Below are 17,635 nucleotides of genomic sequence, written 5' to 3' on the forward strand. Positions count from 1 at the left end.
CTCTCATCCTTCCCCCAAGTCTATGCAGGGCCTTGGGGTTTTGCAGGCCGACTTTTGCGGGCCATTCCAGCTGGGCCTCCTTCCAAAAATGTGGGCCTCTTCCTCCCCCCCTTTACTCCCTTCATCTCCCTTTCCAAGGAGCCAAGCATCTTCCTGGGGGTGGGTGGGGATGAAGTGCTTGCAAGGAGGATGCTGGGGGAGGGAGTATGGGTACACTGTGGCCACCTCCCTCTCCTGATCGTTAGACAAGAGCCACTTGCTGCTCAGAGCTGTGGAAGCGTTCCTCGTGGTGCACTTCTGGCCACTGGGGCCTCCGGAGTGCCCACAGCCAGGGGAATTCCTGACTATTCATTTCTCCCTGGGTTTTTGCATTGCAGAGCAGATGCATGTGTGTGTGTGTGTGTGTGTGTGTGCGTGCGTCCACGCCTGCAGAATGAGAACAGCACAGGGTGTGCCAGGAGCCATGTGAATTTGTGTGAATTGGGGTCTACGCTGGGGTGGGTGCAGGTGTTGGCAGAGCTGATGGGCATGGGAGCTGAGGCTGTTTTGGAGGGTCTCTGTCAGCGTGTGTGTACATGTGGGTAAACGGATGCTTTTTTACAAACACTGCCAACCAGTGAGGGAACTCAGTGGTTCTATGCAGCTGATAATTTATCCTCGGGGGAGATAGAGACGCAACCCCATCTTACTAGGGCTTTCCTGAAGAGGTCTCCCTCCAGAAGTAGGGATGAGGAGAAAGGGAAGGGGCACACACTTGTTGAGCCACGTCTCGGGGCCAGGTCCTGGCTAAGTGCTTTCCCTGTGACATCTCCCTAATCTTCACCACAACTTGGTAAGTGTCACGGCCATTTTCTGGATGAGGAAACTGAGGCTCTGAGAGGTGAAGTCAGGCCGACGGTCAGTGGTGGAGCTGGGCTTTGAATCCAGGCCCATCTGGTGCCCGAGTCCGCGTTGCTTTATGGAACCATGATGCTCGGTTGGTTTTTCTTTCTTTCTTTTCTTTTGTTTTTTTTTGCGGTACGCGGGCCTCTCACTGTTGTGGCCTCTCCCGTTGCGGAGCACAGGCTCCGGACGCGCAGGCTCAGCAGCCATGGCTCATGGGCCCAGCCGCTCCACGGCATGCGGGATCTTCCCGGTCCAGGGCACGAACCCGTGTCTCTTGCATCGGCAGGCAGATGCTCAACCACTGCGCCACCAGGGAAGCCCTCAGTTGGTTTTTCTTGCTCAACCCTTTGCCAGAGGCCAGCTTACCACCTGAGCATCCCCTTCAAGTTGAGTGGAGGGCGTGCCCTTGCTGGCGGGATCCCAGAGGGAGGGGAGGTGGGGAGCTGATGGTGAGAACGGGGTGGGAAGAGGAGGGCATCAGAGAAAAAGGAGGTCCACGCAGCCACTCGCGACCACACGGTGGGACTGGGGCAGGGGAACGAGATGGGGGGGGCAGAGGGGAGAGAGCTACCTGCCAATCCCATGGAGGGGGGGCGGTTCTAGTGCTGGGTTTTCTCCCAGCAGAGCCCTGCAGGTTACTGTGGGCTCCATCCCTTACTGGTTGTGTGACATGGGGCAGGTGGTTCTGTGCCTCAGTTTCCTTCTCTTTAAAATGGAGATATTGATGGCAGCGACCTTAAAAGGCAGTTGTGAAGATAAGATCAGAACGTCTAAGTAAACTGTTGGCTGAGCGCTTTGCACACTGTGAAGCGTCCACATAAAGTTGTATTGCTGTGATTCTTGTGATCACCCCCACTGCCCTGGCTGGGGGAAGGGGCGCTGGAGGGTCATACTCACGTGATAACTCCTGGCCCTGAATCTTCCCTTTCTTCATGTCAGCGCCCTGAAAATAAGAGACAGGCACAGGCGAGGGTTACTCCTGGGGCAGCAGGAGGCCATGCCATCACATTTAGTCCAGGTGGGCCCTGCCGAGTTCTTTCTCTCGGAGGGAGGAGGCTGGAAGAGGAGGAAGAAGTCTGGCTGTCCTGGGGGACGCTGCCAGAACGGGCCGTGGGGTTTGGAATGGTGTCCTGGGGGAGGCTGCCAGAACGGGCCGCGGGGTTTGGAATGGTGCCTTGGGGGTCTGGGGAGAGAGGACAGGTGCAGACATTGCTGAGGGTGGCCTGGTGGTGAGGGATGGACCCCTGATCTCTGGAGAGCCTGACAGGACCCTTCCAGAAGGGCTGCCCCACTCTCACCATCTGGGCCCCCAGGCTGGGTCCAGGACACACCTCTGGGGCCTGTGGGGTCTGGTGAGACCTAGGGCGGGGCTGACCATCCTCACTGCTTGCCCATCCTCTCGGGTTCTCTTTGGGGCCTTCAGAATACTCGGCCAACGGCTGCCTGAGCAGCCAGAAGGGCAAGGAAGGGCCGGAGGAGGCCGGACTGCTTGATTCTGAGGCAGCTACTTCCCCCAGCCTCGACCGGACTCAGCCCACCACCCGGGGCCGGTGGGACAGCCTCAGTTTCCCTCTTTCTCTTCCTCCCCCTTCCCTCCCTTCTCCCCTCTGCTCAGTGTCTGTGGGATCATGAGGTGATCCCGGGGGGCGGGTGCTAATTACTGTTTGTGCAGGACCGGGAGATGCTCAGATGAAAGGCACTGGAGCTGGGGCCCTGGTTTTGGGCCACAGCTCAGGGCCCCGGGGCCACGCCAGGGAGTCCTGTGGCCCCTAGGTGTGGGGTTTTATAGCCTTAATGATGGTGATTAGCGCGGCTCTTCACTGATTCTGCCAACACCTAAGTGTGCCCTGGCCACCCTTCCACTGAGCCCTTGTGGTGCAGCCCCGGTTCCTTCCCCTCGAGAGAGGTGCTCAGGGTGGAGATGGGGGGCGACGGGGATGGGGGAGCATGAGGTTTCTTCGCAATTCTCTGTGGAGATTCTCAGAGTCACCTGGGTGGCCCAAACCCTAGTGTGGTTGACTTTTTACCAAATGTAAGCCCCTCCCCCATTCCAGAGCCTCCCCGCCACCCATTCTCCCCTTTAGGCTGCAGCCTGCCCTCCGGCTGTTCTCACTTCGGGCCTTTTTTGCCAGAAAGTCCCTCTCCCCCAGGCTCCTCTGTGTCCATCTAGGTTACCTTTGGTTGGAGTAAGGGGCAGGAGACTGCAGAAGGATGGACCCCCCCCACTTTGAGCCCCCCTCCCTCTGTTTCCTTCACGTCCTTTGACATCCCTGCCCCTTCCCTCCCCCTGCTCAGGAGCATGCAGGAGCCCGTCAGATGCAGCAGAGCGCGCGCCCTCTGCCTGGCCTTCCCAGCACAGCCCCCTTCCCCTCAGTATCAGGCCGGGGTGTGGCCAGGGGGCCCTGGGGTGCCAGGATGGGGCGGGGGGGCACAGAGGCCCCTCCCCTGGACACCCTTGTCTCCCAGGAGAGGCGGGGAGGGCCCTAGGCCTGGCAGCCACTCTCCCCAAATAGGTCTCTGGCCACCCTAGCAAGACTGAGAGATGGGGGGATGGGGGCTGAGGCCAGGGAAGCCCAGCCCAGCCCAGCCCGGCCTCCTCTGCGCTCCCAGCCTCCCCCTCATTCCTTTCCAAGTCATCCCGGCCAGCGGTTTGTTTAAACAAAACAATAGCAACCTAAGCTGGCTGTTTCTTTTCAATTCCCCACGGCTCCGGTCCCACCCAGACTGATAAACAGGCCTCTCTCCTGGTGTGAGCGCAGGGGGGGTTTGAGGGTGCGGATGGGCCCTGGGCCCGTGAGGTCAGAGCAGTGTGGAAAGTCTGATGGGAGCCTTGCTCAGGGTGGAGAGGCTCTCCGGCCCTCCCTTTCACTCTGGGGACTCTTTTCTCCCCGACTGGGGCCAGCTTGGCAAAGACACACGCAAACCCTTGGATTCGTCAGTAGAGCTGGCGGCCCTGCCTGCCCGCCTTCCCCTGCCCGCTGCCCCTGAGCTCAGCTGAGGCAGCTGCCGCCGGGCCCTGAGCACAGGGCACTGATGGCCTTGAGAACCTTTAGGGTCTCTCCGGAGCTTGTCCCATGGACAGGGGCTGGTCCTTGCTGGAAGGAAGAGCACAGAGGGAAGGCTCTGGGGAAGGACCAGGCCGTAGAAGGGCCCCCTGAGTGCGGTCAGCACGGCTGGTACGTACCCGCATTGGGCTGAATATTGGCGAAGCTCCCTCTGGGCCATAAATATTCCCTCCCTGGTCTGTCCTTGGGGGCCTAAAATTTCTACCACAGAATCAATACCTGGTGGGGGGCTTAGGAAACTAAATCCAAAGGGGGAGAAAGTTGAGTCCCCAAGGTCAGACGACTTGTCCAGAGCCTCACGAGCAGTGAGTGGGAGAATTCCAGAATGTTCCAGGAGAAGGGGGCCCCGGGCCCTTCAACCTTGGACCTGCAGGGCTGACCTGTGCCTCTTCTAGGGCATCATGACAATCCCATCCCTCCTCTAGGAGGTGTTTTGGGGAAGACCATTATTAACTTACACAGTTATTACCCAGAGGGCTGGGGCTGCTGTGGAAGTGGCCTACCTTTCCCCTCACCCCCTGTGAAAGCGTGAGGTCTCCTAAAACATCTTCATGACTTGGAGTGTCCCATGTAGCCTGAAGTCACTTTAGAAAGCTGGAAACCTCTGGGGACGGGAGAGATTCAGGGACATTTGGAAGGCAAGAGGGGGAAATCTATCGTTCAGAGCACTTCCCAGGGAGACTGGGCTGAGGGAAGTGCCCTGAGAGTGGCGATGAGCCCGGCATTTGAGGACCAGACCCCATACCTGTCAAGTCTGAGCAGAGCAGAGCTTTAGCAGGAGAGCCTCAGGAGGGGAAGGGCTGCCTCACCGCCACCCCCTCCCCAGCCCCCAGGTACGCTGCTCCTCTTGGGCCCCGGGCACAGACAAGATTTCCTTTCCCTTACTATAGCTAAGACAGGTGGACATTTTCAAAAGGAACCTGTCTAAATGCTGATTTAAAAAAGGAAATAATGACCGAAATGACAAACGGTACAAAAGTAGTTGGATTTCTAATCCTCAAGACCACTGAGAAGCCCAGGATGGGTTTTTCAGGAATCAGGACAGTTTGGTCAGTGTGCTTTGGGAGGATGTCCTGGGCCCTTCTAAGACACAGGGACTGGCTGGCCTTGGGAAGGCAACTCCTTTCCTTATCAGCATCCTCTGGAAATGGGGAGCCCGATACCCATCACCCTCTTAGCAAGGAGAGGGGAGGAAGGGGCACAACATTGCTCAATCAGACCCTTACACGCTCAGGAGATAAGATAGTCTCTCCTTTCCCTTAGAAGTTGGTGCCCGATGTGTGCATGTGTGCATACGTGTGTGCATCCGTGTGTGTACACGTGCATGTGTGTGTCCGGGGCTTCCTGGCATGGGAATTAGCACAAATTATTCTAATTGCGGAGAAGAATCTCAACTCTATGGACCCTTTGGGAACTTCCTGGTTTATAGAACGTGAGATTTCTTTTCCAGCTCTCTCCCACCTCAAGAACCCATTGCTGGCTTCCCTGGTGGCGCAGTGGTTAAGAATCCACCTGCCAATGCAGGGGACATGGGTTCGAGCCCTGGTCCAGGAAGATCCCACATGCCGCAGAGCAGCTAAGCCCGTGTGCCACAGCTACTGAGCCTGCGCTCCAGGGCTCACGAGCCGCAACTACTAAGTCCGCGTGCTGCAACTACCGAAGCCCACGCGCCTAGGGCCCGTGTTCTGCAGCAAAAGAGGCCACGGCAGTGAGAAGCTCGCGCACCGCAAGGAAGAGTAGCCCCCACCACTAGAGAAAGCCCGCACACAGCAACGAAGACAAACACAGCCAAAAATAAATAAAAATAAAATAATTTATATATATATAAAAAAGAACCCATTGGGTCTTGTTAAGCTAGTTTGGAACTGGCACATGAGATGCTTAAGAAATGTTGAGGTTCAACGGAGAATCACAGCGACTCCATTCTTGGACCAGGGTGATGCAGACTGTTGCACCAGAGTTGTTCTGAGTGGCTTGTCTCAGAGCAAGTAAAGAGCACAGTGCTGGAAGCTGGGAGCTGCCCGCCCCCCACCCCGACCCCCCATCCTACATTTGTAATGAGCTTTTAGGGTTTATTCTCCAGGTCACTGTCCAACCGATGGATCTCACAGCAGCCCTTGTGTGGGACGGGCAGAGATCGGTCTCCTCATTTGACTGGAGAGAAACCCAGAGAAGCTTCAGCTTCTCAAGGTCAGGGACTATATCTTTTTCATCTTTGTAGCCCTTAGGATGCTTTGCACATAGTGGGGGTAGTAGATGTTGTCCATGCCCTGGCCCATCCCCTGGCTCACCAGCTCCACTTTCAATCTGCTTCTCCTGGTCCCTGGGCCAGCACTGGCCTCTCGAGCTCACTTCACCCCCTGTGCATTAGGGCAGATGTGCTGGAGCGTTAATGTCCCCCGGCAACAGCTCTTAACCAATGGCTGATGGGAACTGGTGTGTAAGTGCTCCAGGTATCCCCAGTGGAACTTGTTTGCTCATGAACCTTCCTTGGGTGACTTCCTTTTCCTGTCTTACCCACTGCCTTACTGGTGCTCTCTCGTGTCCCCTTCAAAATAAACTACTTGTACTGATATCCTTGTCTCAGGCTCTGCTTCTGGGGGACCCCAAGCTAAGACAGTAAGGGTCCAATAAACATCTGTGGGATGAATGGAGAGATGAGTGAAGGCTTTGTCCAAGGTGTCCTAGGTAGCTGACTCTTGGTCCTGGCCTCTTCTGATGAGACCTCACTGCTGCTGTCTGGACCTGGACCCTTCTGCCCTCCCGGGCCAGACCCTAGAGTTCCCTGACAGAATTGGTCTCTGATATATTAAGCCCTTGGAAAACCACAAACAGATGAGCCAACTAGATGAAAGTCACCTCGATCTTTCATTTCTTGTCCCCTTGGGGACAGCCAGAGAGCTACATTCCCTGAGAATGAAGGGTCCAGAGATGCCCCTCCCCCAGGCTGGGGAACCCCTTAGGTAAGATTTGGATTGTGAGGTCTGGAGGGTGGGAAAGGGGCCTGGCTCAGCACTGGGCCTGGCTGGGAGGCTGGCCCAGTTTCCTCACTTCCCTTCAGTTACCTCCAGGCAACTGCCCGCCCACCTGGGCTTACGTGAAGGCCCCAGGTGCTCGGGCTTGCTGACCTCTCGAGCAGAGAGCAGCAGCACATTTCCTTGAGTGCCAGGGAGATGATTTAATGTCTTCATCCACCTCTTTCCATCTGGGCGGGCGGATGTAATCACTTCTCCTGCCTGGCTTCAAACCTCAGTCAGAGTGGGCAGTTTTACTTTTTGATCTCTGGGTGGGTGGGGTGGGGGGCATCGGGAGAGTCCTGAACTGGAAAGGTGAGACGCAGAAGGGTGTAGTGGAGACGAGGAAGAGCAGAGGGAGAAATGAGCAAAACAGCAAGCAAAACTTGGGGGGAACATGGGGAAAATAGGACAGAGTTCCAGGCTCTCTGACACTGGCACCAAACGAGAAAGCTCCCTGCTGTTTTACACAGCTGCCTGCAAGCTGCCAAGTGGCAAAGGATCTAGGAAAAGGCACAAGATTGGAAAGTGCTCCCCAGCAATCTGTGGATTCTGCACTTCACAAGGGGTAAGTAAGTGGAAGGCACTGACAGCGCCTGGGCTCTGAGATCCCCAGGGGCTGCGGCTGCCGGGCCGCCTAACACCCACCTGGAGAGGACCCAGCCCCGGAGACTGTGCCTGCCCCAAGGGAAAGGCTGCAAAATCAATTAATCCTATGGCCTGCTTTTTGGCCCTGGGGCTGGGAAAACGGGGGGCCGGCCACCAAGGTGGGTGGAGTGGAATCCGTGGGAAGTGGTGAGAAGGAGGCACAGACGTGAGCCCTTCTGGGAGCCAAGTGCTTCCAGACTCCAGGGTGTAGGATGGCCAATTATTTTGTGCACTGTTTTCCCTCAAGAAGTGTCAACATCAAAGATCTGATAGTCTCCTCCTGGAACCTTCATGGGTGGTGGACTGCATGGCGTTTTCTTTTTTTTTTTTTTTTTTTTTGCGGTACGCTGGCCTCTCACTGCCATGGCCTCTCCCGTTACGGAGCACAGGCTCCAGACGCACAGGCTCAGCGGCCATGGCTCACGGGCCCAGCCGCTCCGCGGCACGTGAGATCTTCCCGGACCGGGGCACGAACCCACGTCCCCTGCATTGGCAGGCGGACTCTCAACCACTGCGCCACCGGGGAAGCCCCTGCATGGCGTTTTCTAAAGATGGACTACACCATCTTTAGAAAACGCCAATGAATGGCCAGCAGATTCTGGTATTTGACACCAACCGGCAACAGGACCCTTGGGTTTTGATTCCTAGTTTGGCTTCAGATCTGGAGTCAGTTACTTCCCTGGGTCTCCAGATGCCAAAATGAGTTGGGTTGAGGTGGGATGTTGCTGGTCTGCTTCTTGGCGTAAGTAGTTACCCAGATGGAAGGAGCTTCACCACTCTCCACAGCACTGAGTGAAGAGGCAAGATTTCCCAAGGCCAGGGTCAAGGTTGCTTGTGGTCTAACAGGTACAGGTTGTCTAAGCCCTTTGCTCCAGGCCATATGGAGGTGCGAGTGGTTCCCAAATAAGCCACCGTGTCTTGCACCTGTGTGTATGTGACAGTATCTAGCATAGGGTTAGCCCCGAGGCATGATGGTTGGGGAGATGGGGAGATAAATGAATCAATTAATGAGAACCCCTGTGAAATCGAAAATAAGAAATATGAATTAAGACACTTTTTATGGTATTGAGGAACTCATGGTCTAGTGGGGCAGATACATCAATAAAGAAATAACTGTATTATAGGTCTAAATAATTGCAGTCTATAGGAAATGTTGAAGGAGCAGAGAGGAAGGAAATTGTAATTGCTTGGGGGTAGTAATCAGGGAAAGCTACTAAAAGGAGGCTGTACTCGATCTGGGCTTTGAAGGGTATGTAAGAGTTTTCCAGTTTTCCAGTGGACAGGATAGGGAGGGGAGGGGCAGTTTACGTTGAGGAAACTGCATAAGCAATCTATAAATATGTCAGCAAGGTGTGACAAGAACAGGTGGGTCTGGAAGAAGCTCAAGTTGAGGCTGGAAATGTAGGCTGGGGTTAGGCTTGAATGGCAGGCAGTGCTTCTGATTTCTGAGAATTGCAGCCATCAGCAAACCAAACTTTGGGCTCACAGACCCCAGGCAAGACTCTTTCTGTCTTCCAAATGCTCAGCAACTGTATCCCAGGAGCATCATCAAAGGGGATTGGTCAGCTGCCTCTCCGGTCAAGAACAAATCTGGGTGGGGTCAGGCTTTGGGACACTGCCCATATGTGGCAGGTCAGGGCTGGATGGAGCCGAACCCTGCGACCATGGCCTCACTCCGAGCAGGTGTGCCTGGGACCCCCGAACGCCAACCCATCCCTTTTACAAACCATAACATTTTCCGTTTTAGATCATTAAAGGACAGCATGTTCATTGGAGAAAAAATTTAAAACACAGAAGAAAATAACTGGAAAGAAAAAGAATGCCCTGGATCATTCTGCACAGAGATAGCTGCCCTGAGAACACCAGGGCTCTCTTCTTTGCGTCTGGGTCCCAAAGCTTTTCATCACGCAAGTGCCAGCTTTGAGCCCCTGGTCCCTGCTGGGGTCTGCGTTGGCCGGACTCCCATCTGCTTGGGGAAACGTGCCTTAGTTACTCTCAGTCTCTGAAGCTCAGAGACTGGTTTGGACCTCAGGAGATGGTGGACCCACCCCTCTTTGACCCTGGCCTGTCACAGGTCACCCATTCTCAGGACGTAGCATCTAGGTAGGGTTAGGAGGAGGATGGGAAGGAAAAAAGGGATAAAGAACACAATGTATGGTCTTATTAAACCTGTCCCACTTAGAAATAGCCAAGAAATATTAAGATAGATTGAGAGCAAATATCATGAGGTGATAGTTAAATATAATTATTATACATCAGTGTCAGCTTAGGCTAAAGACTGCCATTTCTAGACACACGGAACGAACGCCGAAGCTTTCAGGACCGGCAACAGGTTGCCGGAATGGCTCATTTATCTGGAATCATGTAGGGAATTGGGTATTTTTCATAAGAACATTTCCCTGATCTCTTGGATCTTATATTTTTAGCTCCCCAACTCCTTTCACCTTAACTATTTTGGATAGTGATCTTATTAAAACACTAGTTCTCATGTTCTTCAACACACACACGGATAATACCTTATGTCATTTTTTTTTTTTTTTTTTGCGGTACGTGGGCCTCTCACTGTTGTGGCCTCTCCCGTTGCGGAGCACAGGCTCCGGACGCGCAGGCTCAGCGGCCATGGCTCACGGGCCCAGCCGCTCCGCGGCATGTGGGATCTTCCCGGACCGGGGCACGAACCCGTGTCCCCTGCATTGGCAGGCGGACTCTCAACCACTGCGCCACCAGGGAAGCCTTACCTTATGTAATTTTAAACACCATTGTGGTTGTCACAGTGAGTAGCCAGTTTTGTACCCTGCGACAGCACAAGACTGCAATGCTCAAAAACAAATACAAAGAACGGGCCATTCAGCCTTCCGCCTGCTCAAACCTCCTCAGAGTCCAATAATTTAATATTGACGCCGTGGTCAGTACATAAAGAAAGGGGAACCACCTCTTGCGGGGCGCCTACAACGTGGCAGGCATTCCGCCAGCATCTTTACGCAAGTTAGATCACTCCAGTCCCCGCCTCGCAGCCCATTTCCCGCTAAGGGGCAGTGATCCTCAGGACACCCACCCCTGCCTCCAGCACCGCCATTGGGAGGATGAAGACCCTTGGTCCTGCTGAGGGAGCTGAGCTTCGTGGTCTGGCTCCTGGCGCTGCAAGAACCAGGGAAATGTTGCCGTCTGGTTAAAAGCAGCCCCACTGGATCAGTGACTGAGCTGTTAACACAGCCGTTCCAAAGGGCAACCTGGGCTTCAGTCCAATGTCATTACCAATTAGCTGCATGACTTTGAGAAAGACACTATTTCCCAGCGTCTCAGTTTCCATACCTGTAAAGTGGCAGTGATAATGATACCTGCCCTGGTTTCCTCACAGACTCGTGAAGATGAAATTAGGAAATGGGATAGTCTGAAGTCCCATGGTGCCATCTGAGGGTAAGGGTCATGACGGTTCCCTTCCCCGGGCTCAGCGAGGAAGGAGAGGCGTGAGGCCACTGCTGCCCAGGCTAGGGGGGGACACTGCCCCCAGCCTCCATCAGTCCACCCTCAGAACCCATCCTGCGAGCTGTGACGGGCCCAGGAAGCCTCCTGGCAGGGTCAATCTCACGAGGCTAATGGCTGTGCCGTGGGCTCGGCAGTTACTCAGCTGGAAACGTGGGGCCCGTCCTGCTGGGCCTGCACTCACCCAGGGTGTACAGAGCGCGTGGCACATACTGTTTATTAATATGCCTTGATGAGGGGCATTAGCATCTCCTAATGACACCGTCTGAGCCTGGCCTGCTTCCTTCTCTTGCTCCTTTCTCTCCCCCATCCCATGGAGACACACACCCACTCACAGACAGAGACGAGGGCGCCCGGAGGAGGGACAGGAGGCAGCGCTGTTCCAGGAGGCAGGGCTGGGACGGGGGTCGAGCCACAGGGTCCCACAGAGGATCCAGGGTGAGGGAGGAAGTAGGATGCTGCTGGCTTGGCTGTCAGGTGGGAAACTGGCCAGAAAGTGCTCAGTGATGGGAGCAAGGGAAGCAAAGCAGTGGCAAGACTTTTCCAAAACCGGTGGGAAGGAGGGAACGGCGCGGGGTGGGGTGAGACAGGAGAAGCCGGAGCTGGGGCGGGGCTGAGCCCTGGTGGGAGCAGGAGGGAGAGCGACTAGAGGTCTGCGGGTTCCTCTAGGGCAGGGCGGGGCTGAGAAGGGGGCCGGAGGGGGCAGGGGTGAGAGCCATGGGAGGGGAAACGGGGAGTCATGTTCACTCAGGCTCATAGGTGCTCACAGCCACACACGTCCACACACTCCCAGCACCCCCCATGTATGCACACATGCTCACACACACAACACGTGCACTCACGGGCACGCTCACAGACACATGATCACACACCCCTCAACTCACACATGGCCTCACATGCTCACATAGATACGTGTCCACAGTCACGCACACGTTCACGCACAGCCTCCACACGCCCACACGTCCACACAGTCACACACACGCACTTACTACACACACAACACGCTTAGTCAATGCACCCTCACATACACCCCTCCACCTACACACGTACGCACACATGCCCACACACACTCACACGCTCTCACACATACACACTCACACATGTTCACATGTACGTGGTCACACACACAGAGCCCTCCACCTCGCACATTTATGCAACGCACATATACACACAACACACTTACAGGCACGCTCACACACGTGCTCACATGTACACACACAGTCACACACATGCTCATACAACATGCACTCACATACACATACATACACATGCTCAGACTCTCACACATATACACTTAACACGCGTCCACATACACTCACGTATGCACGCTTGCACAGGCACTCATACACACACGTGCTCACACTCGCTCCCTCTCGCAGGCAGCCTTTCATTGGTGGGTATGTCAGGGGCGGAGCATGAAGGGAGCTGCAGGGCACTGGGGAAGGGGGCCGGGGCAAGGCTAAAGCAAGGACCGTGGGATTAGGAGAAGTGGGTGTGGGAATCTCCAGGCAGAAGACCAGGACAAAGAGACGACTGAGTAAGAACTGAGCTGTTCTCTGTCCACCTCAGGAGTGTGAGCGCCAAAGGGCTGGGGATGCAGGGAGGAAGGGGAGCCCTGGCAGGAGAGGAGGTCGGCTAGGAGAGGAGGCGTCCCTGTCCCTGCCCGCCTGCCCTCCTGCCCTCCTGCCTCTGCTGTGGAAGGACGCTGCAGGCTGACCCGCCCCCTCTCCCTAGAGCAGCAAAACAATTAGGAAACACTGCCCGTGAATCCCCAAAACAAACAGGGCTTGAGAGACTGCAGCCCAGCCAGAGGGGAGGGAGCTGCAGGGCTACCTCCTCAGGCCCACGCTTACCGCCTTGCATCTCTCACCTCCAGCATCTAGTCTTTCTGGCTGGGTGGCTGCAACCTCAGAAGAGGCCAGGAGGAACTGGGGAGGACCAATAAACTGGGAGGAGGTGATCTGCCGAGATCTTTGCTCCCCAACCCCAGCTGGACAGAGGGGGCCCAGCAGCCCCCTAGCCCCTCCCTGGCCTGGGGAGTAGTACCCCAGGGTTTGTGAGTGGTCAGGGAGTGCTGGCATCTGGAAGGATCCCAGGGTGCTTGTGAGAGCTACATGGGGGCTCCCCCCAGGTTCACAGTGTAGGGACCACCTTCACTGACGCCCAAGGAGGCTTCTCAGGGTGCCTGACTCAGCAGAGTCTCCTCTGGATCCTGGCCCGCCTGGTCCTTCCATCTCCTCTCTTTTTGCCTAAGACTCCCCCCACCCCTCCCGTGCCATCCTGCCCTGTACCGCCCACCAGGAAATGGCCAACTGCCTCTGGGCTACTCTGTCCTCCCGGTGGACCAACTATGGGATGCTGGCTGTCCTAGAGAATCCAGGCCCCAGAGGCTGGCGGGTGCTCAGGCAGGCTCCCGGGCTCTGTTCTCTGCTTTGTCTCCCTCCTTTGCCCTCTTTTTTGTTCCATACTTGGCTCCAAGGCATAATCTGTACTTTGGGGCCTCTCCCTGCTTCCCCACCAAAAGGGCCCAGGCCTGGGGCTACCTTGTGAAAAGGAATGAAGGAAGGGAGGAAAGAAGGAAGGAAGGAAGGAGCGAGGAACTTTCTGGAAGGAAGCTTGGGGATCAGGACTTTTGAGCAAGAAAAGATGCTGGCAAGATTTGGAGGCTCCATGAAACCCCGTGCTCCTTAGAAAGGGCGATAATAAGCAGAAACAGTCTTAAGTCTCATTCAAATCACATCTTGCTCTTTATGGAGGGACTGACAGTGAACTTGGCCCCAGTCCTCTAGCCCCTTGCTACTCAAAGCGGCAACAGCATTACATGAGAACTTGTTAGAAATGCAAATCTTGGGTTCCACCTCAGACAAAATGTGAAGCAGAATCTTTCTTTTAACAAGAACTTGTGGTGATTCGCATGCACCACAAAGTCTGAGAAGCACTGCGGCAGCGTCCTGCTCTCAGCACCCTGGGGTCTCTGGACTGGGCGGGGGACTCCCCATCAGAACTGTGGTGGCAGCAATGCCGGGAGCCACCTGAGCTCTTGTCCCTGACACTGTCGCATTTCAGGTCTCTTCCAGGCTCAGGAGCCCCCATGGGATCACCCTTCCCTGGACAGCACCTGGCTGACCTTTAGGTGCTGGGGTGGCCCCAGCTCTCAAGTTAGATTGCTCAGACTGGTTGGGCTCCTGGGCGATTATAGGAGGTGGGGAGGGGTTGGGGCCCCGGCCAGGACCGGGAGACATGAGGCCTGGTGTGCACCCTTCTTCCCTGCACCCCTGCTTGGAGCCACGAAAAGCAGGCCCGGTGCGTGAGTCTTGGTGGTGTCACTCACTTTTCTGAGCCTTTGAGTCTCTGGCCTTAGGCAAGGCAGCCCCTCCTGCTGGAGGGGGACCCGTGTAGCCATGTCTGGGTGCACTGTTTGCTGGGTGCTCCACGGGGTGTTGGATACACACCCACTGGTGCTTCCTTCCCCCCATCTTGCTCCCCACTCCCGACTCTATTTGAGGAGGGGGAATGTTTATTCCCCAGGTGTTTATTTATTTATTACTATTATTTTTTGGCCGCTCCGTACGGCTTGTGGGATCTTAGTTCCCCAACTAGGGCTTGAACCCCGCTGGACCCTTGGCAGTGCACGGAGGGAGAGCACGGAGTCCTAAGCACAGGAGCACCTGGGTAGTCCCTCCCCAGGTGTTTAGAAATCTCTGGGGAAGGAGGAGGTAAGAGAGCCTTGCTCTTTCTTGCAGCCCGAGGACCAGAGGAGGGTGTGTGAGAGGCGCAGGTGGCAGGTCAGGGTCTGCTCTGGAGGGAGGGGGGGTGTCTGGTCCCAGCAGGAGGGCTGCAGTCACGTGCCTCCCTCAGCTTTCTTTCTTCACAGATGCCCATGAAAACTTGCCATCCCTGACCAGCTGCCAGGCTGCCCTCGTCTTCCTTGGCCACGCCATGGGTGGTGCGGTGGGCCTTCGTGCCCCTGCCTGCCTGTGTCAAGGCCAAGGGAACAGTGAACGTGGCCCACTGGGGCCGAGCAGTTGTCAGCCGGGACCAGGGCTTGCTCTCATTCTGTTGTGTCACCTTTTACAGTGCCTGGCAGGCAGATGCCAATCTGGGGAGCTTGGCAATCACAGTGAACAAACAACGGAGAGTGAGATCAGTAAACTCCACTCCACCCTGACCTCACACCTGGTCCCATCCATCTCTGGAATGCTTGGAAACTGACATAATCCCAGGGAGAGGAAGGGGGATCTACAGCCCTCTCTGGCAAGGCCAAGTGAGTTGGGTCACTATGCTGCGCCTTCAGTGAGTGTCACCTGTTTAGGGCCGCTCAGCTGAGCCCCAGCGGCCAATGGGGAAGTTTGTGCAGAGGACCCTGGCTGCCTCTGGAGGCGGCACCCACCCTCCTCCCCGGCAGGTGGAGAGCTGGGCTCAGGGTAGTTGTGGTGCTTGGCTGCCGGCCCGATCGGAATCATCATCGGTCTCAACGTGTGTTGAAATGGGTCTTTGCACAACCTTGAGGAGGGCCCGGCAATTCCAGGTGACAGTGCCCAGGGCTATGAGGAGATGGGAGGAAAGGGGACGAAGTGACAGCAGAGAAAAAGCCCAAAGGGGGGTTAAGGGACTTTCACAGCTGCTGACTCCCGAGGCTTCTGGGGCTGGGGCTCAACCTGCCTCCTTCCAGCCCTAACCCGTGTGGCTGGACCTCAGAGGCCTTCCACCCTGGGAGTTTGGTGTTCTGGGATACCAGGCCAATCCCTAGGCTATGCCACAGGGAGCCGAGACAAACTTCTCCCTGGAACTTTTCGCTGTGAGTCGTTAATCGCCCTGGCTTCCGAGGCCGCAGTGCATGAGCAAGGGGCCTTTAATGAAAGCAAACGGCAGCTGATTAATCTGCCAGCTCCAGCCCCGCTCCTCTCTGTGGGGTCTGGCCACGCTCCATTCAGCCTCGCTGGCCTGCACCAGCGGGGTGGGCTCCAACCTATTACCACTGGCGCTTCCAGCCCTAATGGGGGAGAGGGTGCACCCCCGCGCCTCCTCTGCCCTACTGAACCAGCCGTCCTGTCCTGCGTGAGAGGCTGGCCCTGGAGGAGCAGGCTTGGCTGGATGCTGTCCCTGGGTGACCCCCTCAGGAAGGGGGCAGATAGCTGCTCAGTGGGATTTGTGTGAAGGGATGATATTTAGGAGGTAAAGTGGGAGTGCGGTCTAGACAACGGGGATAGTTTTTCAGTTACTTGCAGATTGTGGCTTTGAGAAAGCGGTCAGGCCATCAGATCATTCGTGCTGTGGGAGAAGGCAGAGAGGAATTGGGGCTAGGGGAAAGTCCCTCCTTCTACCCCAATTCACCCGCCCTGGCTCCTGGGTAATGCCAACATAGCCCACACTGACTGAGTTCCTGCTAGGTGCCAAGTGCTGTGTCTGTGAGAAGGTGGCTTACAGGCTGGCGGGGACACGAGAGTAAAGAGGTAAATTACGGGTGAGATGAGTGCTAAGAAGAGGATTTACAGAGGGCCTAGTCTGGTGCCGGGAGGGCTTCCTGGAAGAAGCACGAATCGGCTCTCCACCTGACAGTGGTGCTTGGTGGGGAAGGGGAGGACCATATTTCTGGACCCCAGCTGCCAGGCCAGGGCCCTTCCAGGGCCTCCTCATCCCCAAGGAGCCCCAGGCCCTTAACACCTACTCCTTGAGATGCTTGACCCTCCCCTTGGGCTGCTTGGCGGCTGGGGTGGGGGGACGATTGCAGACGAAGGAGCAGGAAAGGGAGTGAGAGGCGGGGAGTGGAGGCAACTGACCTTGTCCTGGGCAGGACCCCCTGCTGGGAAGCAGAAGCAGAGCTCCCTTTGCGGGAGAAACCCCCTCATGATCTACAACAATAAAAAAGGGGCCCCGAGCTCTCTTTCGCTGCAGCCTCTAATGACGGGGTTGGGGTATAATGAATATCTGTGTGCTCGTAAAACAGACTAATGACTGCCTTCATTTAATGGACCCCTTTTATCCTTACTTGTTCCCAAACCAGAAGGGACCATCCTGGGCGCTGAGGTCTGGAGCCTCGTGGTAGCCACGGCCCCCAGCTGTTTGGGTTGGGGGCCCACTGGTTACTGAGGCCCCTCAAAGGCTGCCTTTTCCTCCTCCATCCCTCATCTGGTTGAAACTGCCCGAGGAGTCTAGGGAGATGCCTGACAGTGACCAGCCTTAGGAAGTGGGCAGGGGATGGGGAGGGAGGAAGCATATACACCCTGATTCCTATGGACAGTGTCGACACTGGTAACACGTGGCTGCAGAGAAAGGGCATCTAGCAGCCGCTGACTGTACCACGCCCCCTTCCTCTGCCCCACACCGATACCAATCATCCCAGTGTCAACTCCTTTGCTTGAGAAGAGCTAGACCCCGGGAGGGAGGGGCTTGCCTGCTGATTCACCAGCAACACCTGTGTTTTGCTTGGGAGGTCTCCCTGCTTGGGACTAGCCAAGCCTGACCCTGTTTGACTTCCTGGAGCTTGGTGAGATCACAGCCCTGGGTGTTGTGGCTGCAGGCTAGTGTGACCTGCCATGC

At 56.1% G+C, this 17,635-nt stretch overlaps 1 protein-coding gene across 1 annotated transcript in view; it reads right to left on the reverse strand.

The window, feature by feature from the left end:
- Positions 1-17,635, reverse strand: part of PEBP4 (phosphatidylethanolamine binding protein 4) — a 217,760-nt gene that overhangs the window by 12,795 nt on the left and 187,330 nt on the right. The window contains exon 4 of the mRNA XM_082622169.1: positions 1,783-1,828. Coding sequence (XP_082478295.1) covers positions 1,783-1,828 — 46 coding nt within the window. The remainder of the gene's footprint in view (positions 1-1,782; positions 1,829-17,635) is intronic.

The sequence above is a fragment of the Mesoplodon mirus genome, assembly GCF_964341445.2.
Source record: "Mesoplodon mirus genome assembly, chromosome: 1".
Taxonomy (NCBI): domain Eukaryota; kingdom Metazoa; phylum Chordata; class Mammalia; order Artiodactyla; family Ziphiidae; genus Mesoplodon; species Mesoplodon mirus.